Source organism: Mustelus asterias, chromosome 11 (genome assembly GCF_964213995.1).
Source record: "Mustelus asterias chromosome 11, sMusAst1.hap1.1, whole genome shotgun sequence".
Classification (NCBI taxonomy): Eukaryota; Metazoa; Chordata; class Chondrichthyes; order Carcharhiniformes; family Triakidae; genus Mustelus; species Mustelus asterias.
This window is the reverse complement of record NC_135811.1, coordinates 70,143,387-70,165,600: the sequence shown is the minus strand read 5'-3', so window position 1 is coordinate 70,165,600 and position 22,214 is coordinate 70,143,387. Positions and strand designations below refer to the sequence as shown.

At 48.5% G+C, this 22,214-nt stretch overlaps 1 protein-coding gene across 2 annotated transcripts in view; it reads left to right on the top strand.

Annotated features, from left to right (window-relative positions):
* Window positions 1–1,303: 1,303 nt before the first annotated feature.
* rnf113a (ring finger protein 113A) overlaps window positions 1,304–22,214 on the top strand; it is a 39,225-nt gene continuing 18,314 nt past the window's right edge. The window contains exons 1-6 of one of the 2 annotated variants that reach the window (XM_078223714.1): window positions 1,304–1,540; window positions 8,477–8,556; window positions 10,160–10,255; window positions 11,674–11,781; window positions 17,334–17,443; window positions 19,261–19,367. In XM_078223714.1, the coding sequence (XP_078079840.1) occupies window positions 1,405–1,540; window positions 8,477–8,556; window positions 10,160–10,255; window positions 11,674–11,781; window positions 17,334–17,443; window positions 19,261–19,367 (637 nt within the window). In that variant the 5' untranslated portion in view covers window positions 1,304–1,404. Of the gene's footprint in view, window positions 1,541–8,476; window positions 8,557–10,159; window positions 10,256–11,673; window positions 11,782–17,333; window positions 17,444–19,260; window positions 19,372–22,214 lie in introns of both variants that reach the window. The other variant, XM_078223715.1, reaches the window with a different exon arrangement.

The window sequence follows — 22,214 nt, the reverse complement described above, 5'->3', positions numbered from 1 at the left end:
TTGCACATTCTCTCTATGTCTGCGTGGGTTTCCTCCGGGTGCTCCAGTTTCCTCCCACACTCCAAAGATGTGCGGGTTAAGTGGATTGGCCATGCTAAATTTCCCCTTAGTGTTGGGGGACTAGCTAGGGTAAATGCATGGGATTATGGGATAGGGCCTGGGTGGCATTGTGGTCGGTGCAGACTCGATGGGCCGAATGGCCTCCTCTTGCACTGTAGGGATTCTATGATTCTAGAAGTGGAATGCATGTTTGTCCATCTTTAGGGCCATGATGTGGAGTTGCCAGCGTTGGACTGGGGTAGACACAGTAAGTAATTTCACAACAGCAGGTTAAAGTCCAACAGGTTTATTTGGTAGCACAAGCTTTCGGAGCGCTGCTCCTTCATCAGGTGAGTCTTCAGGGCAAAGGCAGACACTGATTCAGTTTCTGAATTAGTTCCTCAAACACACAGACTGGGAAACCAGACCTCCAGCATCTTGTCACACATTATCCTCTTTAAAAGAAAACATCAGTTCAAAGATTCCATGTTGAACAAAGTTTGTATTCGAAATCATGAGGGGTCTGGACAGAGTAGATCGGGAGAAACTGTTCCCACTGGTAAAAGGATCGAGAACGAGAGGGCACAGATTTAAAGGGCACAGGTTTAAAGGGCACAGATTTAAAGGGCACAGATTTAAAGGGCACAGGTTTAAAGGGCACAGATTTAAAGGGCACAGGTTTAAAGGGCACAGATTTAAAGGGCACAGATTTAAAGGGCACAGGTTTAAAGGGCACAGGTTTAAAAGGCACAGATTTAAAGGGCACAGGTTTAAAGGGCACAGGTTTAATGGGCACAGATTTAAAGTGATTTGCAAAACAAGCAAATGTGATGTGAGAAAAAAACTTTTTCGCAATGCCAGTGGTTGGGGTGTGGAACACTGCCTGGTGGTGGAGGCAGGCTCAATCGAGGCCCACGCAGATAATAATTTGAATAGAATCAATGTGCAGGGGAAAAGACAGGGGAATGGCACTAAGTTATGATGCTGATTTAGAGAGCAGGTGCAGACACGATGGGCCAAATGGCCTCCTCCTGCATTGTAACAATTGTGTGATTCTATATTTTAAAAATTAAGAATGTGACATATCTTTAGTGTACATGACACCCTTCCACCATACAAGAAAAAAGACACTTGATTACATTTTTTAACATTGTTTTTATGGTAAAGCTGTGGGATCTCCTCAACCCCCTACATCAGTCAGCAGCTACTGGGGGGTCGCTGCAGTGCGGCTCCGGGCCGCTGGCTGTCGCTGCAGCCCGAGCCGTCTGGGATCGCTGTTGCAGTGCGGCTCCAGGCCGCTGGGGGCTGGTGCCGGGTGGCGGCCGCTATGGCTCCTCATGCCGCCCGGGCTGTCTTGTTGTTAAGATGGCGGAGGCGGGGGAAGCTGCTGCCGGTCCCGGTGCGGCTCCAGGTCCCGCCGCCCCGGTTTGCACTTTCCTCTTTAAAAAATCCAGCAGGAAATTTAAGGGACGGAAGCGGACAGCGAGCGGCAGCGACAAAGGTACCGGCGCGAGTCCCGCCGCTAGGGGTTAAAATGGGGCGCAGTTCCCGCCGCCACAACAACAGGGGGTTTGCATTGATATAGCGCCTCCCCCCCCCTCCATGGGGCCACTGAGCGGAAACCCGGCAGCCAGACTGCACAGCAAGATCCCACAAACAGACTGATGGCCCAATAACCTGTTCCCACAGGGAGAAACATTGTTTATTTTGATTTGGTTTATTATTGTCACGGGTATTAACATACAGTGAAAAGTATTGTTTCTTGCAGACAAAGCATACCATTCATAGAGAAGGAAACGAGGGTGCAGAATGTCATGTTACAGTCATAGCAAGGGTGTAGAGAAAGATCAACTTAATGCGAGGTAGGTCCATTCAAAAGTCTGACAGCAGCAGGGAAGAAGCAGCAGTAAAAATATATTCCTGTGATAAAAAAGGAATGTAAGAAAAGGGATAATGATGTGGAGATGCCGGCGTTGGACTGGGGTAAACACAGTAAGAAGTTTAACAACACCAGGTTAAAGTCCAACAGGTTTATTTGGTAGCAAAAGCCACACAAGCTTTCGAGGCTCTGAGCCCCTTCTTCAGGTGAGTGGGAATTCTGTTCACAAACAGAACTTATAAGACACAGACTCAATTTACATGAATAATGGTTGGAATGCGAATACTTACAACTAATCCAGTCTTTAAGAAACAATGGCATTGTTTTGTTTCTTAAAGACTGGATTAGTTGTAAGTATTCGCATTCCAACCATTATTCATGTAAATTGAGTCTGTGTCTTATAAGTTCTGTTTGTGAACAGAATTCCCACTCACCTGAAGAAGGGGCTCAGAGCCTCGAAAGCTTGTGTGGCTTTTGCTACCAAATAAACCTGTTGGACTTTAACCTGGTGTTGTTAAACTTCTTACTGAGAAAAGGGATAACCAGCCGTGGATAACAAAGGGAATAAAGGAGAGTATTAAATTAAAAACCGATGTGTACAGAGTGGCCAAAACTAGAGGGGAATTAGAAGATTGGGAAAGCTTTAAAAAACAACAAAGAACGACTAAGAAAGCGATAAAGAAAGGAAAGATAGATTATGAAACTAAACTAGCACAAAATATAAAAACTGTTAGTAAAAGTTTTTACAAATATATAAAAAGGAAAAGAGTAGCTAAAGTAAATGTTGGACCCTTAGGAGATGAGAAGGGGGATTTAATAATAGGAAACGAGGAAATGGCCGAGGCCTTAAACAAGTTTTTTGTGTTGGTCTTCACGGTAGAGGACACAAATAGCTTACCAAAAATTGATGGTCGTGGGACTGTAGGGGGTGAGGACCTTAAAACGATTACTATTACTAAAGAGGTAGTGCTTGGTAGGCTAATGGAACCAAAGGTAGACAAGTCCCCGGGCCCGGATGGAATGCATCCCAGGGTACTGAAAGAAATGGCAGAAGTAATAGCGGATGCGTTGGTTGTAATTTATCAAAATTCGCTGGACTCTGGGGAAGTGCCGGCTGATTGGAAAACAGCTAATGTGACTCCACTGTTTAAAAAAAGGAGGTAGACAAAAGGCGGGTAACCACCGGCCGGTTAGCTTAACGTCCGTAGTTGGGAAATTGCTGGAATCAATCATTAAAGAAGAAATAGCAGGACACCTGGAAAAAAATGGTTCGATCAAGCAAACGCAGCATGGATTCATGAAGGGAAAGTTGTGTTTGACGAATTTACTGGATTTTTATGAAAATATAACGAGTGCGGTTGACAGAGGGGAACGGGTGGATGTGGTGTTTTTGGATTTCCAGAAGGCATTCGATAAGGTGTCTCACAAAAGGTTGCTGCATAAGATAAAGGTACACGGAGTTGGGGGTAAAGTGTTAGCGTGGATTGAGGATTGGCTATCTAACAGGAAGCAGAGAGTTGGAATAAATGGGTGCTTTTCTGGTTGGCAGTTGGTGACTAGTGGCGTGCCGCAGGGATCGATGCTGGGATCTCAACTGTTTACCATATACACAGACGATCTGGAGGAGGGGACCGAGTGTAGGGTAACAAAGTTTGCGAATGATACAAAGATGAGTGGGAAAGCGAATTGTGTGGAGGATGCGGAAAGTCTGCAGAGAGATTTGGATAGGCTAAGTGAGTGGGCGAGGATCTGGCAGATGGAGTATAACGTTGACAAGTGTGAGGTCATCCACTTTGGAAGGAATAATAGTAAAATGGACTATTATTTAAACGGTGAAAAATTACAACATGCTACTGTGCAGAGGGACCTGGGAGTCCTTGTGCATGAATCGCAAAAGCTCAGTTTGCAGGTGCAGCAGGTAATCAAGAAGGCAAATGGAATGTTGGCCTTTATCGCGAAGGGGATGGAGTATAAAAGCAGGAAGGTCATGCTGCAACTGTACAGGGTACTGGTGAGGCCGCACCTAGAGTACTGTGTACAATTTTGGTCCCCTTATTTGCGGAAGGATGTATTGGCCTTGGAGGGAGTGCAGAGAAGGTTCACCAGGTTGATACCAGAGATGAGGGGGTTAGCTTATGAGTGGATTGGGCCTGTACTCGTCAGAGTTTAGAAGGCTGAGGGGAGATCTTCTAGAGACATATAAGATAATGAAGGGGCTCGACAGGGTAGAGGCAGAGAGATTCTTTCCACTTAGAAAGGAAACAAGAACTAGAGGACACGGCCTCAAAATAAGGGGGAATCAGTTTAGGACAGAGTTGAGGAGGAACTACTTCTCTGAGAATCTCTGGAATTCTCTGCCCATTGAAGCAGTGGAGGCTACCTTGTTAAATATGTTTAAGCCACAGATAGATAGATTTCTGATTTCTAAGGGATTAAGGGTTATGGGGAGCGGGCGGGTAAGTGGAACTAAACCACTATCAGATCAGCCATGATCTTATTGAATGGCGGGGCAGGCTCGAGGGGCTAGATGGCCTACTCCTGCTCCTATTTCTTATGTTCTTAAGAAGCTGTTCTTGAGTCGGTTGGTACGTGACCTCAGACTTTTGTATCTTTTTCCCCACGGAAGAAGGTGGAAGAGAGAATGTCCGGGTGCGTGGGGTCCTTAATTATGCTGACTGCTTTGCCATGGCAACGGGAAGTGTAAACACAGTAAGAAGTTTAACAACACCAGGTTAAAGTCCAACAAGTTTATTTGGTAGCAAAAGTCACACAAGCTTTCGGAGCTCTAAGCCCCTTCTTCAGGTGAGTGGGAATTCTGTTCACAAACAGGGCATATAAAGACACAGACTCAATTATCATGAATAATGGTTGGAATGTGAATACTTACAGCTAATCAAGTCTTTAAGATACAAACAACGTGAGTGGAGAGAGCATCAAGACAGGCTAAAAAAGATGTGTATTGTCTCCAGACAGGGGCTGTCCTGTTGGACTTTAACCTGGTGTTGTTAAACTTCTTACTGTGTTTACCCCAGTCCAACGCCGACATCTCCACATCACGGGAAGTGTGACAGAGTCAATGGATGGGACGGGTTGGTTTGCGTGATGAACTGGGCTTCATTCACGACCTTTTGTAGTTTCTTGCAGTCTTGGAGCCATACCAAGCTGTGATACAACCAGAAAGAATGCTTTCCATGGTGCATCTGTAAAAGTTGGTGAGAGTCGTAGCTGACATGCCAAATTTCCTTAGTCTTCTGAGAAAGTAGAGGCGCTGCTGGGCTTTTTTTAACTATAGTGTTCAGGACATTTGCAGTGAAAATCCCCCAGTCGCCACACTCCGACGTCTGTTCGGGTACACTGAGGGAGAATTTAACATGACCAACGCACCTAAACTGCATGTCTTTCGGACTGTGGGAGGAAACCGGAGCACCGGAGGAAACCCACGCAGACACTGAGAACATGCAGACTCCGCACAGACAGTGACCCAAGCCGGGAATCAAACCCAGGTCCCTGGCGCTGTGAGGCATCAGTGCTCAGCACTGTACTATCCCTTTGCAAACTCTCTGTATCGTTATCTAAATTTGTTTTCCTACTATTCCTTGTATCATTGGCAAATTTGGGTACAATATATTTGGTCCCTTCATCCAAGCCATTCATATAAATTGTTAATAGTTAAGGCCCCAGCATTGATCCCTGTGACACCCCACTAGTTAGCAACCTGCAAATGACCGATTTATCCCAACTGTTTCCTGTTACTTAGCCAATCTCCTATCCATGCCAATATATCCCCAAAACCATGAACTCTTGGGCAATAGTTTTGAAGCCGGACATCCAAACTTGGAAACATTGGCTCTACTCTCTCTTCACAGATGCTGTCAGACCTGCTGAGATTTTCCAGCATTTTCTGTTTTTGTTTCCCTTTCACAAAGGCGATCTCTGCCTGATTATATTATGATTTTCTAAATGTCCTGCTATTACCTCCTTAATAATGGATTCTAAGTTTCCCAGTGACAGATATTAGACTAACTAGGCTATGTTCTCCTGTTTTCTATCTCTCACCTTTCTTGAATATAGGTGTTACATTTGTGGTTTTACAATCCACTTGGACCTTTCCAGAATCCACGGCATTTTGGAAGATTGCAACCTATTCTAATATCTTTGCCACCATTTTTACCACCTTAAAATGCAAGTTATGACATCCAGGAGACATATTGGCCTTCTAGTTCATTTTCTCTAGTGGCCATGATTGTTTTAAGTTCCTCCTTCCCTTTTGTCACTTGATCTTTCTACTATTCTTGGGATGATTTTTGTGTCTTCTACGAAGACAAATACAAAATACTTTTTCCAAGTCTCTGGCATTTGTCAAAGCTAGGAGGCTGGGAACACATGAAGCAAGTGTGGAATACAAGGAAATTAGAAAGGGACTTAAGCAAGGAGTAAGGAGGGCTAAAATGGGTCACAAAGCATTGGCCAGCAGGATTAAGGAAAATCCCAAGGCTTTTTATACATATATAAAGAGCAAGAGGGCAGCCAGGGAGAGGGTTGGCCCGCTCCAGGGCGAGGGAGGGAATCAATGTGTGGAGCCAGAGGGAATGAGCGAGATATTAAATGAGTACTTTGCATCAGTATTCACCAAAGAGAAGGACTTGGTGGATGATGAGTCTGGGAAAGGATGTGCAGATAGTTTGAGTCATGTTGAGATCAAAAAGGAGGAGGTAGTGGGGTTCTTGAGAAACATTAAGGTCGACAAGTCCCCAGGGCCTGATGGGATATACCCCAGAATACTGAGAGAGGCAAGGGAGGAAATTGCTGGGGCCTTGAGAGAAATCCTCATTGGCAACAGGGAGGTCCCAGGGGATTGGAGAATAGCCAATGTTGTTCCTTTGTTTAAGAAGGGTAGCAAGAATAATCCAGGTAATTACAGGCCGGTGAGCATTACATCAGTGGTAGGGAAATTATTGGAGAGGATTCTTCGAGACAGGATTTATTCCCACTTGGAAATAAGTGGATGTATTAGTGAGAAGCAACATGGTTTTGTGAAGGGGAGGTCGTGTCTCACTAACTTGATTGAATTTTTTGAGGAAGTGACGAAGATGATTGATGAGGGTAGGGCAGTGGATGTTGTCTACATGGACTTCAGTAAGGCCTTTGACAAGGTCCCTCATGGCAGACTGGTGCAGAAGGTGAAGTCGCATGGGATCAGAGGTGAGCTGGCAAGGTGGATACAGAACTGGCTCGGTCAAAGAAGACAGAGGGTAGCAGTGGAAGGGTGAGTTTCTGAATGGAGGGCTGTGACAAGTGGAGTTCCTCAGGGATCAGTGCTGGGACCTTTGCTGTTTGTAATATATATATAAATGATTTGGAGCAAAATGTAACTGGTTTGATTAGTAAGTTTGCGGACGACACAAAGGTTGGTGGAATTGTGTCCTTTCTCGTCACACTCTGGTTATCATCACCTGTATCACTACCCTACACTCTCTTCTTGTCCATTCTCCTTAACTTTACAAATCTTCCTGCAATTGAATCCCCCCCCCCCCCCCCCCCACCACCGGCTGTCCCGCCACCCGGTCCGCCCCCACCCCACCCCCTCGCCCCGGATCTCTCTCTCTCTCCCCCCCCCCGGCCCCTATGATTAACCAGGACACTGATCCCAGTGTTGTTCTGTGGTTCAGCTGAAGGGCACCCTAATGGTACTGCTCCCTCTCTCCCCAGTGCTGTTCAAAACAAACTAAGCTGTGGATAGTTGCCAATAATTGAAGTTTTTAAGTCTGTGATCAAGCGATTTGTATCCAGTAAGTGTATAACAAGCGATGAAGACAAGGCGGGTAACTGGGGTCAAGGTTCAGATAAACAAAGATCTGATTGAATGGTGAAACACGCTCAAAGCCCTTCGAAACGTGAAAAATAGAAGCAGGAAGCGGCCAATGGCCTCCGAGCCTGCTCCACATTCATTACGATCATCCAACTCAACAACCTGATTCTGTCTCCCGCCCCCCCACCCCCCTATATCCTTTGATCCCCTTTGCCCCAAGAGCTGTATCTAATTCCTTCCTGAAAACATTCAATGTTTTGGCCTTAACTGCTCTATGTGGTAGTGAATTCCACAGGCTGGGTGAAGAAATTTCTCCTCATCTTGGTCCTAAATGGTTCGCCCCGTATCCTTACACTGTGGCCCATGGGCCTGGACTCCCCGCCATTGGGAACATCCAGCATCTACCCTGCCTCGTCCTGTTGGAATATTATAGCTTAGTGTTCTTAAATTACAACAGTCACCACACTTAAATTACTCGAAAGCATTTGGGGGCATGAGGGTGTGAAAAGTGGTATATAAATATAAATTCTCTTTATAGATCTCTAAAACTGCTGGGTTTGATCGTCTGCTTTTGCCTCTGGGCTGAAACCTCCTGAGAATGTGTCAGGATAAACAATAGCCGTATCACTTTGTAACGGTTCCCATTGTGAGGTGTTCTCTTACTAACCTGTTACTATAATAAAGGGACTCGGGGCGGCTCTCACTGAGGGTATCTCGATACTTACTGCATTTTCCCTTCTGCTGCACAGACAGCAGTGGAGACGATGATGGGAATACTGCAGTGCGGAGACAAAAGAGAACAACCGTGTCGAACCCCATGATACAGAAGGTGGGTGAGGCAGTACATGGCCATCCTGTGGTTTTAAAATTGTGGAATCTTGCAATTGTACAGCACTACGGGGGGGGGCATGTGGCTCATGGTGCCAGCTCTGTGGAAAAGTAATTCTGTTTGCCTTGCTGTTCCCCATTTCCATCTCGATGTTTCCATTGCCAGTATACCATAGACCAGTACAGACAGACCGGATGGAACTTTCCCATCCCGCCCACCGCGGGAATCGCAGCGGGCGATGGACTATGCGAAGCACTGTTGATCTCGGCTGGGATTTTCCGGCTTTGGGGCGAGCACGTCTGGAAAATCCCGTCCAATGTGTCTGTTCCAGCTCTTTCTATAAACAACCCCAGTTAGACTTTCCCCATAATCCCGATAATTTCTTCTCCTCAAATATTTATCCGATTCCTTTTTGAAAGTTAGTTTGGAATCTTTATACACCCGCCTTTCGAGGGCAATGCTTTCCAAATCCGAACCAGCCAGTGCCTAAAAAAGATTTCCTCCTCGCCTCTGGATCTTTTTAAAATCACCTTCAACCCGTGCTCCCTGGTTATTGAGCCTTCAGCCACTGGAAACAGTTTATCTTTATTTACTTCAACCCGCCATGTTTTTAATGCAGCCAATATACATGCAATTTGAAAATTCCGGTTGAATCTGCTCCCTTTCAGACGGCACGTTCCAGGTCACAACAACTTGCAATAAAGTTACCTCACCTCTCTCTCAATTCTTTTACCAGTTACTTTAAACCTGTGTCACACTGATTACCAACCTTCCTAACACTCAGCGATAGTTTCATGATCATCATCAGCTTTCAGTTCTAGACTCTTTATTAATTCAATGTGAATGCCATGGTGGGGTTTGAACCCATGCCCCTAGAACATTACCCTGGGCTGCTGGATTATCACCACCTTCCTTGAATTACTCCATCACAAGCCCTCGTTGTTTTAAACACATCAGCTACATTTTTCTTTACCCTTCGCTGTTCCGAGGAGAACAACTCCAGCTTTTCCGCATAATTCATAGCCCTCACCCCCAGTACCATTAAATACCTTTCTGTGTCCTATCCAAGACCTCGACATTCTCCAGCTGGGGCTGAGCCAGTTCGCACAATGTCCTTGCTTTTGTACTTTATTCCTCTGTTTATAAAGTCAAGGATTCTGTATGTTGTTGGAACAAATTCCTCAACTTGTCTTGTGGCATACAAAGATTTGTGTACCCAGAGGTCTCTTACATCCCCTTTAAAACTGTTCTCTATACTTATTGGAAACTGCTACTAGCGGCTTGTCTCCCGACCAGCCACATGTCCAGGTGCTGGAGTCCAGGGAAACTTTTAGCAGTTCATGGGTCCGTGCTGATTGCAGCAAGGTTATGATTCCACCCCCCCACTGTGGTTGAATAGTCTGCTGGCGCTCACTGCTCAGCCTTTAACATGAGGAGCAGCTGCGTGAGGCTCTTGAAGGTTGGTGCCCTGCAGCGCTGCCCGAGGAGGGGAATGGTCAGTTCCTGGCCCAGTCGGTGCACTGTGATATTAGTGAACAGCCTGTCCTGTGTGGTTTTCAGACGTAGGCTGATACTTTCTGACTGTTTACCTGATTGTTTCCAGACTGCCAAACCAGCAGGAGCCAGAGAGCAGTACAGTGACAGTGACAGCGATGAAGCTGAAAAAATCACCGTGTCCTACAAATCCACACGATCAGCGGTAAGGAGCAGCATCAAACACAAAACATCAAGGCCCATCGTGTCTAGAACTATACCATAGAATCCCTACCATCCAGAAAGAGGCCATTCGGCCCATCGAGTCTGCACTGACTCTTCAAAGGAGCAGCCCATCCAGACCCTCCTCTCCCCCTATCCCCATAACCCCACTCATTTACCATGGCTAATCCCCTAACCGACACATCTTTGGACACGAAGCATCAATTTAGCATAGCCAATCCACCTAACCTCCACATCTTCAACTGTGGGAGGAAACCGACACAGACACAAGGAGAACATGCAAGCTCCATGCAGACAGTCACCCGAGGGCAGAATTGAACCCAGGTCCCTGGTGCTGTGAGGCACCAGTGCTAACTACTATTCCACCCATCAGTCACACACTGTGCCCCAATGGGCAACAGGAGGTCCGGTCTTTGTCTCTGCAGTTGGAGGGGGTTTCAGTCCCTGGAAGCACAGGGCTGGGGCTGTCCAGTCTCTGTTCCCACAGTAGGTTGGAGCAGTCTTTACCCTGCAGGGGTAGGGGTGCGTTCTCTCGGTCTGTCACTGCAGTGGGAGGGGAGTGGGCTCTCTGCATCTGTGAGGCAATAAGGGATGTCTTTGTTTTTCTGAAATGCTAAAGTCTGTCCCAGCCCCAATCGGGGAGGGCTCTGCTCACCTGGACTGGAGGGGGATTCCCTGTGTTTCCAAAGTTGTCGATTGTTGTCGAAACCCATCCGCTTCACTAATGTCCTTTTAGGGAAGGAAATCTGCCCTCCTTACCTGGCCTGGCCTACATGTGACTCCACACCCACAACAATGACTCTGAACTGCTCTCTGAAATGACCTAGCAAGCCATTCAATTCAAGGGCATTTGGGGATGGCCTTTCCAGTGACACACATCCTGTGATACAATAAAGAAAAGATGTTTAGACTAAGACAGTGTCTCTGAACTGAGAGTGAGAAAATTGACGGGACTTCCCTCTCTGCTCACTATCTGGAGGAGAATCATGCAGTGATTGTTACTCTGTGGCTGTTTGGTGGAGATTGAGTTCAGCTGGACAGTCTAAACAAAGAAAAGTACAGCACAGGAGCAGGCCCTTCGGCCCTCCAAGCCTGTGCCGATCATGATGCCCTAATTAAATTAAAGAAGTTTCACTTTAGGAAGATATTTTGCTGACACTTAGTGTCCGTTTAACATTCCATCCCTCAATGCACGTATCTCCCCACGCATGAGATATCAAGAATGACAGTGGGCATCACAATATCATAAGACACTTCTTTCAGGAGTGAGATGATTTACAGATAGTGGGATAGTGACGGGAGTGGGTTGGAGGAATGGGAGTCTGAAAGACAAATGCATGAACTGTTTAATTGTGAAATGACTATGCTGGTTAGCAGCTAATATCCATCTGTGCTTCACAGAAACCTGTTGGTCCAGAGGACATGGGAGCAACAGCTGTGTATCAACTGGACACCGAGAAAGATAAAGACATGCAAGCAATCTTCGAACGGAGTCAGAAGATCCAAGAAGTGAGAAGGCAGCGGGAGCAAGTTATTGGTGTATACACTGGAACAGGGAGGGATGGAGGCATTGGTGTACACACTGGAACAGGGAGGGATGGAGGCACTGGTGTACACACTGGGACAGGGAGGGATGGAGGCACTGGTGTACACACTGGAACAGGGAGGGATGGAGGCACTGGTGTACACACTGGGACAGGGAGGTAATTACAGGCGCATGAGGGAGGAACTGACAAAAATCGACTGGAAGCAGAGCCTAATGGGAAAGACAGTAGAACAGCAATGGCAGGAGTTTCTGGGAGTAATTGAGGACACAGTGCAGAGGTTCATCCCAAACAAAAGAAAGGTTACCAGAGGGGGGATTAGGCAGCCATGGCTGACAAAGGAAGTCAGGGAATGCATCAAGGCAAAAGAGCGAGCCTATAATGTGGCAAAGAGTAGTGGGAAGTCAGAAGATTGGGAAGGCTATAAAAACAAACAGAGGATAACAAAGAGAGAAATAAGGAAGGAGAGGATCAAATATGAAGGTAGGCTAGCCAGTAACATTAGGAATGATAGTAAAAGTTTCTTTAAATACATTAAAAACAAACGGGAGGCAAAAGTAGACATTGGGCCGCTCCAAAATGACGCTGGTAATCTAGTGATGGGAGACAAGGAAATAGCTGAGGAACTTAATAAGTACTTTGCGTCAGTCTTCACAGTAGAAGACATGAGTAATATCCCAACAATTCAGGAAAGTCAGGGGGCAGAGTTGAATATGGTTGCCATCACAAAGGAGAAAGTGCTAGAGAAACTAAAAGGTCTGAAAATTGATAAATCTCCGGGCCCAGATGGGCTACATCCTAGAGTTCTAAAGGAGATAGCTGAAGAAATAGTGGAGGCGTTAGTTATGATCTTTCAAAAGTCACTGGAGTCAGGGAAAGTCCCAGAGGATTGGAAAATCGCTGTTGTAACCCCACTGTTCAAGAAGGGAACAAGAAAAAAGATGGAAAATTATAGGCCAATTAGCCTAACCTCAGTTGTTGGCAAAATTCTAGAATCCATCGTTAAGGATGAGATTTCTAAATTCTTGGAAGTGCAGGGTCGGATTAAGACAAGTCAGCATGGATTTAGTAAGGGGAGGTCGTGCCTGACAAACCTGTTGGAGTTCTTTGAAGAGATAACAAATAGGTTAGACCAAGGAGAGCCAATGGATGTTATCTATCTTGACTTCCAAAAGGCCTTTGACAAGGTGCCTCACGGGAGACTGCTGAGTAAAATAAGGGCCCATGGTATTCGAGGCAAGGTACTAACATGGATTGACGATTGGCTGTCAGACAGAAGGCAGAGAGTTGGGATAAAAGGTTCTTTCTCAGAATGGCAACCGGTGACAAGTGGTGTCCCGCAGGGTTCAGTGTTGGGGCCACAGCTGTTCTCTTTATATATTAACGATCTAGATGACGGGACTGGGAGCATTCTGGCCAAGTTTGCCGATGATACAAAGATAGGTGGAGGGGCAGGTAGTATTGAGGAGGTGGGGAGGCTGCAGAAAGATTTAGACAGTTTAGGAGAGTGGTCCAAGAAGTGGCTGATGAAATTCAACGTGGGCAAGTGCGAGGTCGTACACTTTGGAAAAAAGAATAGAGGCATGGACTATTTTCTAAACGGTGACAAAATTCATAATGCTAAAGTGCAAAGGGACTTGGGAGTCCTAGTCCAGGATTCTCTAAAGGTAAACTTGCAGGTTGAGTCCGTAATTAAGAAAGCAAATGTAATGTTGTCATTTATCTCAAGAGGGTTGGAATACAAAAGCAGGGATGTACTTCTGAGGCTTTATAAAGCACTGGTTAGGCCCCATTTGGAGTACTGTGAGCAATTTTGGGCCCCACACCTCAGGAAGGACATACTGGCACTGGAGCGGGTCCAGCGGAGATTCACACGGATGATCCCAGGAATGGTAGGCCTGACATACGATGAACGTCTGAGGATCGTGGGATTATATTCATTGGAGTTTAGGAGGTTGAGGGGAGATCTGATAGAAACTTACAAGATAATGAACGGCTTAGATAGGATGGACGTAGGGAAGTTGTTTCCATTAACAGGGGAGACTAGGACGCGGGGGCACAGCCTTAGAATAAAAGGGAGTCACTTTAGAACAGAGATGAGGAGAAATTTCTTCAGCCAGAGAGTGGTGGGTCTGTGGAATTCATTGCCACAGAGGGCTGTGGAGGCCGAGACGTTGAGCGTCTTCAAGACAGAAATTGATAAATTCTTGATTTCTGGAGGAATTAAGGGCTATGGGGAGAGAGCGGGTAAATGGAGTTGAAATCAACCATGATTGAATGGTGGAGTGGACTCGATGGGCCGAATGGCCTTACTTCCGCTCCTATGTCTTAGGGTCTTATGGATGGAGGCACTGGTGTACACACTGGGACAGGGAGGGATGGAGGCACTGGTGTACACACTGGAACAGGGAGGGATGGAGACACTGGTGTACACACTGGGACAGGGAGGGATGGAGGCACTGGTGTACACACTGGAACAGGGAGGGATGGAGGCACTGGTGTACACACTGGAACAGGGAGGGATGGAGGCACTGGTGTACACACTGGGACAGAGGAGATGGAGACACTGGTGTACACACTGGGACAGGGGAGATGGAGGCACTGGTGTACACACTGGGACAGGGGAGATGGAGGCACTGGTGTACACACTGGGACAGGGAGGGATGGAGACACTGGTGTACACACTGGGACAGGGAGGGATGGAGACACTGGTGTACACACTGGGACAGGGGAGATGGAGGCACTGGTGTACACACTGGGACAGGGAGGGATGGAGGCACTGGTGTACACACTGGGACAGGGAGGGATGGAGACACTGGTGTACACACTGGGACAGGGGAGATGGAGACACTGGTGTACACACTGGGACAGGGAGGGATGGAGACACTGGTGTACACACTGGGACAGGGAGGGATGGAGACACTGGTGTACACACTGGGACAGGGAGGGATGGAGACACTGGTGTACACACTGGGACAGGGAGGGATGGAGACACTGGTGTACACACTGGGACAGGGGAGATGGAGACACTGGTGTACACACTGGGACAGGGGAGATGGAGACACTGGTGTACACACTGGGACAGGGAGGGATGGAGACACTGGTGTACACACTGGGACAGGGGAGATGGAGACACTGGTGTACACACTGGGACAGGGGAGATGGAGACACTGGTGTACACACTGGGACAGGGGAGATGGAGACACTGGTGTACACACTGGGACAGGGGAGATGGAGGCACTGGTGTACACACTGGGACAGGGGAGATGGAGACACTGGTGTACACACTGGGACAGGGGAGATGGAGACACTGGTGTACACACTGGGACAGGGAGGGATGGAGGCACTGGTGTACACACTGGGACAGGGGAGATGGAGACACTGGTGTACACACTGGGACAGGGAGGGATGGAGACACTGGTGTACACACTGGGACAGGGGAGATGGAGACACTGGTGTACACACTGGGACAGGGGAGATGGAGACACTGGTGTACACACTGGGACAGAGGAGATGGAGACACTGGTGTACACACTGGGACAGGGGAGATGGAGGCACTGGTGTACACACTGGGACAGGGAGGGATGGAGGCACTGGTGTACACACTGGGACAGAGGAGATGGAGACACTGGTGTACACACTGGGACAGGGAGGGATGGAGACACTGGTGTACACACTGGGACAGGGGAGATGGAGGCACTGGTGTACACACTGGGACAGGGGAGATGGAGACACTGGTGTACACACTGGGACAGGGGAGATGGAGACACTGGTGTACACACTGGGACAGGGGAGATGGAGGCACTGGTGTACACACTGGGACAGGGAGGGATGGAGACACTGGTGTACACACTGGGACAGGGAGGGATGGAGACACTGGTGTACACACTGGGACAGAGGAGATGGAGACACTGGTGTACACACTGGGACAGGGGAGATGGAGGCACTGGTGTACACACTGGGACAGGGAGGGACGGAGACACTGGTGTACACACTGGGACAGAGGAGATGGAGACACTGGTGTACACACTGGGACAGGGAGGGATGGAGACACTGGTGTACACACTGGGACAGAGGAGATGGAGACACTGGTGTACACACTGGGACAGGGAGGGATGGAGACACTGGTGTACACACTGGGACAGGGGAGATGGAGACACTGGTGTACACACTGGGACAGGGGAGATGGAGACACTGGTGTACACACTGGGACAGGGGAGATGGAGACACTGGTGTACACACTGGGACAGGGGAGATGGAGACACTGGTGTACACACTGGGACAGGGGAGATGGAGACACTGGTGTACACACTGGGACAGGGGAGATGGAGACACTGGTGTACACACTGGGACAGGGGAGATGGAGACACTGGTGTACACACTGGGACAGGGAGGGATGGAGACACTGGTGTACACACTGGGACAGAGGAGATGGAGACACTGGTGTACACACTGGGACAGGGAGGGATGGAGACACTGGTGTACACACTGGGACAGGGAGGGATGGAGACACTGGTGTACACACTGGGACAGAGGAGATGGAGACACTGGTGTACACACTGGGACAGGGGAGATGGAGACACTGGTGTACACACTGGGACAGGGAGGGATGGAGACACTGGTGTACACACTGGGACAGGGGAGATGGAGACACTGGTGTACACACTGGGACAGGGGAGATGGAGACACTGGTGTACACACTGGGACAGGGAGGGATGGAGACACTGGTGTACACACTGGGACAGAGGAGATGGAGACACTGGTGTACACACTGGGACAGGGGGAGATGGAGACACTGGTGTACACACTGGGACAGGGGAGATGGAGACACTGGTGTACACACTGGGACAGGGGAGATGGAGGCACTGGTGTACACACTGGGACAGGGGAGATGGAGACACTGGTGTACACACTGGGACAGGGGAGATGGAGACACTGGTGTACACACTGGGACAGGGGAGATGGAGACACTGGTGTACACACTGGGACAGGGGAGATGGAGGCACTGGTGTACACACTGGGACAGGGGAGATGGAGACACTGGTGTACACACTGGGACAGGGGAGATGGAGACACTGGTGTACACACTGGGACAGGGGAGATGGAGACACTGGTGTACACACTGGGACAGGGGAGATGGAGACACTGGTGTACACACTGGGACAGGGGAGAGCTTTGCGAGAAATAGTCAGCCACACACACGAGGGGAAGAGAAAGAGTAACTAAGAAGTAATGGACAATTTGTACCGGGACATAGAGATGCACACTAGCAGAAGAGGGAGAGATGGCGAGAGCAGAGGGAGAAGAGTCAGACACTGACACAGACGAAGATCATGAAGAAACTGAGTTATAGAAGCCCAAATTAAAACACATGATAAATAACAAGCAGTCCCAACATTGAAATGATTAGACCACAGTTTGTGCAGGATTTCTGAACCGTTACCAGGTTGTGCTGTCACCATGGCTGGCTGCACAAGGTGAGGGATTACGCTTAAACACCCTCTGTGTATCTGACAGGAGCTGAAAGGGAAAGACGATGAGAAAATCTACCGAGGTATCAACAACTACATCAAGTACGTCAAACCCAAAGATACATCCATGGCCAATGCAGCTTCAGGAATGGTGAGGTGAGTGAAACATTTCGCTGTCTGCAGCACAGAGACATTCACACCAACTGCTCCAGTGTGTTGTTCACGCTCCTTATTCCTCCCCTTCATCTAACCCCATCGGTATATCTTCCTATTCTCGCTGCACTCGTATTCATCTCGTTTCCCCTCAAACATATCGATGCGATTCACCTTAACTTTTCTGGATACGTTTTTAAGTTTATTTATTAGTCACAAGTAGGCTTACATTAACACTACAATGAAGTTACTGTGAAACTTCCCCTAGTCACCACACTCCGGCTCTTGTTCGGGTACACTGAGGGAGAATTTAGCATGGCCAATGCACCCTAACCAGCCCGTCTTTCGAATTGTGGGAGGAAACTGGAGCACCTGGAGGAAACCCACGCAGACACGGGGAGAGCGTGCAAACTCCGCATAGACAGTGACCCAAGCCAGGAAACGAACCAGGGACCCTGGCGCTATGAGGCAGCAGTGCTAACCACTGTGCCACCGTGTATGTACCGAGTTCCACATTTTTACAGGTTCTGGAGGTAATTTCTACTGATTTCCTTTTGGATTTCTGTGACAATCTTTTATTTGGTATTACATAGTGGGAATTACTATAGTTCTTGCAATCTGATTCATGCTTCGGAATCTGTTTGGTGAAACATTGTGAGCAGTATCTCCTCTCCCCCCCTCCCCCCCCCCCCCCCCCCCCCACATCAGAGACCTCAGCTGCAGGGAAACATTCACCCAGTCCCTCCTTGGTGGATCACATTGTGCTCCAGGCCCTCCTCAGTGGATCACATTGCTGATCCCAGCCCCTCCTTCAGTGGATCACACCGCTGATCCCAGCCCCCCCCCCCCCCTTGGTGGATTGCATCGTTGCTCTCAATCTCAGTGGATCACATTGTTGATCCCAGTCCCTCCTCAGTGGACCACATCGCTGATTCCAGTCCCTCCTCAGTGGATCACACCACTGATCCCAGCTCCCCCTCAGTGGATCTCATCGTTGATCCCAGTCCCTCCTCAGTGGATCACATCGCTGATTCCAGTCCTTCCTCAGTGGGTCACATCGCTGATTCCAGTCCCTCCTCAGTGGATCACATCGCTGATTCCAGTCCCTCCTCAGTGGATCACATCGCTGATTCCAGTCCCTCCTCAGTGGATCACACCACTGATCCCAGCTCCCCCTCAGTGGATCTCATCGTTGATCCCAGTCCCTCCTCAGTGGATCTCATTGTTGATCCCAGTCCCTCCTCAGTGGATCACATCGCCAATTCCAGTCCCTCCTCAGTGGGTCACATTGCTGATTCCACTCCCTCCTCAGTGGATCACGCCACTGATCCCAGTCCCCCCTCAGTGGATCACATTGTTGATCACAGTCCCTCCTCAGTGGATCACATTGTTGATCCCAGTCCCTCCTCAGTGGATCACATCACTGATTCCAGTCCCTCCTCAGTGGATCACATTGTTGATCCCAGTCCCTCCTCAGTGGATCACATTGTTGATCCCAGTCCCTCCTCAGTGGATCACATCGCTGATTCCAGTCCCTCCTCAGTGGATCACATCGCTGATTCCAGTCCCTCCTCAGTGGATCACATCGCTGATTCCAGTCCCTCCTCAGTGGATCACATCTCTGATCCGAGTTCCTGGGCAATGGGCTGGAGGATGATGATTTTTTAATGGAATGCTTACAAACACTGCTGTGAATTGTGGGAGCTTTCTGTGCCCCTTCCTCCCACCCAGCTCCCACTCTCCCTCCCCATTGGCTCTCAATGTGTTTTGTGATTTGCTGACTGTCACTGTAAGTTTGAACAGTGTTTATTATTAATCAGGAAAGGACCAATACGAGCCCCCGAACACCTCCGAGCGACTGTGCGGTGGGACTACCAGCCCGACATCTGTAAAGATTACAAAGAAACCGGCTTCTGTGGCTTTGGAGGCAAGTTCATCTTTTCAGGGTGGATTTTGTTGTTAGGTCGAGTATTCACAACTCCTGTGTGCATGGGGTTCTGATCTCCAGACTGCGCTGTTAGCTGATTGTAACCAGGGTGGTCTTTGGGTTGCTGATTTAGAATATTATGCACAATTCTGGCCGCCACATTCCAGAAGGATGTGGATGCTTTGGAGAGCATACAGAAGAGATTTACCAGGATGGTATTAGCTATGAGGAGAGGCTGAAGAAACTTGGTTTGTTCTCACTGAAACAACGGATGTTGAGGGGTGCCTGATAGAGGTTTACAAGATTATGAGTGGCATGGACAGAGTGGATAGTCAGATGCTTTTTCCTAGGGTAGAAAAGTCAAGTACGAGGGGACATAGGTTTAAGGTGCGTGGGGAAAAGTTTAGAGGAGATGTGCGAGGCAAGTGTTTTACACAGAGGGTGGTGAATGTCTGGAATGCGCTGCCCGGGGAGGTGGTGGGAGCGGGTACAATAGCGGCATTTAAGGGGCAACGAGACAAATACATGAATAGGATGGGAATGGAAGGATACGGACTCTAAGTCCACACATTTTAGTTCAGGCAGATATCATGATCAACACAGGCTTAGAGGGCCGAAGGACCTGTTCCTGTGCTGTACTGTTCTTTGTTCTTTGCTATAGCTGGTCTCAGTGCCAGGGTGAGAGAATCAGCAGAATTACATTGATGTGAAGATGCTGGCGTTGGACTGGGGTAGGCACAGTAAGAAGTCTCAATACCAGCTTAAAGTCCAACAGGTTAACTCGGCATCACCACCAGCAGCAACCAAGCCTCCCTCGGTACCACAGTAGAAAACAGTACAACTTCAGGGAAATCCATTGTCAACTTGTTAGGCTACACACTTCAACCAGACAGAATCGAAATTCTCAGCCGAGGGCTCAATTTCTGTCTCACCACCAAAATGGACCTCGCAGCAAACACAGAGGAATTCATCAGGTGAATGAGGCTGCGTGAGTTCTTCCACAAACCCCAAGAGGCCAACAGCGAACCCGATGAGACAGCCAATAAACCGGAGCAGCAGACAGAGAGATCCACAGTGCAGCAACCGAAGAGGAAAGAGTCGAATTGGAGCCCTCCGGAAGGCCGCTGCCCTTGAGTCGACATGTATGCCCAAGCCATCAGGAGGTGCATCAATGCCAGATTCGTCAGCCGCACTCACAAGACAGCCCCGAATGTCACCCAAGCACAACGCACGCCATCCGCGCTCTCAAGACCAACCGCAACATTGTCATCAAAGCAGCAGACAAAGGAGGGGCCATCGTCATACTGAACAAAACGGATTACTGCAAAGAAGTGTACCGACAACTGAACAAGGAACACTACAGATCCGACCAAAGAACACACCCATCAACAGACTGATCAAGACCTTTAATCTGGACCTTCAGAGCACCTTTCGTGCTCTCATCCCACGTACTCCCCACGTTGGAGATCTCTACTGCCTCTTGAAGATACACAAGGCCAACACACCCGAACAATCACTGAAGCAACTATATGATGACATCAACAAGTTCCATCCCACCATCAGACTCACCATGGACTACTCTCCGGAATCGGTTGCATTCTTGGGCACACACATCTCCATCAAGGACAGTCTCCTCAGCAGTTCACTGTACCACAAGCCCACGGATAACCTCATGGTACTCCACTTCTCCAGCTTCCACCCTAAACACGTCAAAGAAGCCATCCCCTATGGACAAGCCGTCTGTATACACAGGATCTGCTCAGATGAGGAGGATCGCAACAGACACTGAAAGACGCTCTTGTAAGAACCGGATATGGCATTCGACTCATCGATCGACAGTTCCGACGCGCCACAGCGAGAAACTGCACCGACCTCCTCAGAAGACAAACACAGGACACAGCGGACAGAGTATCCTTCATCGTCCAGTACTTCCCCGGAGCGGAGAAGCTACGACATCTTCTCCGGAGCCTTCAACATGTCATCGATGAAGACAAACATCTCACCAAGGCCATCCCCACTACTTATCTTCAAACAACCGCGCAATCTCAAACAGACCATTGTACGCAGCAAACTACCCAGCCTTCAGGAGAACAGTGACCACGACACCACACAACCCTGCCACAGCAACCTCTGTAAGTCGTGCCGGATCAGTGACACAGATGCCATCATCTCACATGAGAACACCATCCGCCAGGTACACAGTACATACTCTTGTGACTTGGCCAATGTTGTCTACCTGATACGCTGCAGGAAAGGATGTCCCGAGGCATGGTACATTGGGGAGACCATGCAGACACTACGACAACGGATGAATAAACACTGCTCGACAATCACCAGGCAAGAGTGTTCCCTTCCTGTCGTGGAACATTTCAGCAGTCAAGGGCATTCAGCCTCCGATCTTCGGGTAAGCGTTCTCCAAGGCGGCCTTCAAGACACACGACAACGCAGAATCGCTGAGCAGAAACTGGGGCACACATGAGGACGGCCTCAACCGGGATCTTGGGTTCATGTCACACTATCTGTAACCCCCACGACTTGCCTGGACTTGCAAAATCTCACTAACTGTCCTGGCCGGAGACAATTCACATCTCTCTAATCTGTGCTTAACCCTCTCTCCACTCACATTGTCTGTACCTTTAAGACTTGATTACCTGTAAAGACTCGCATTCCAACCATTATCTTGTAATTGAGTCTGTGTCCATATATGCCCTGTTTGTGAACCCAACTCCCACTCAACTGATGAAGGAGCCGCGCTCTGTAAGCTTGTGCTACCAAATAAACCTGTTGGATTTTAACCTGATGTTGTGAGACTTACTGTGCCTGGAATTACATTGACATTGGTTGAGG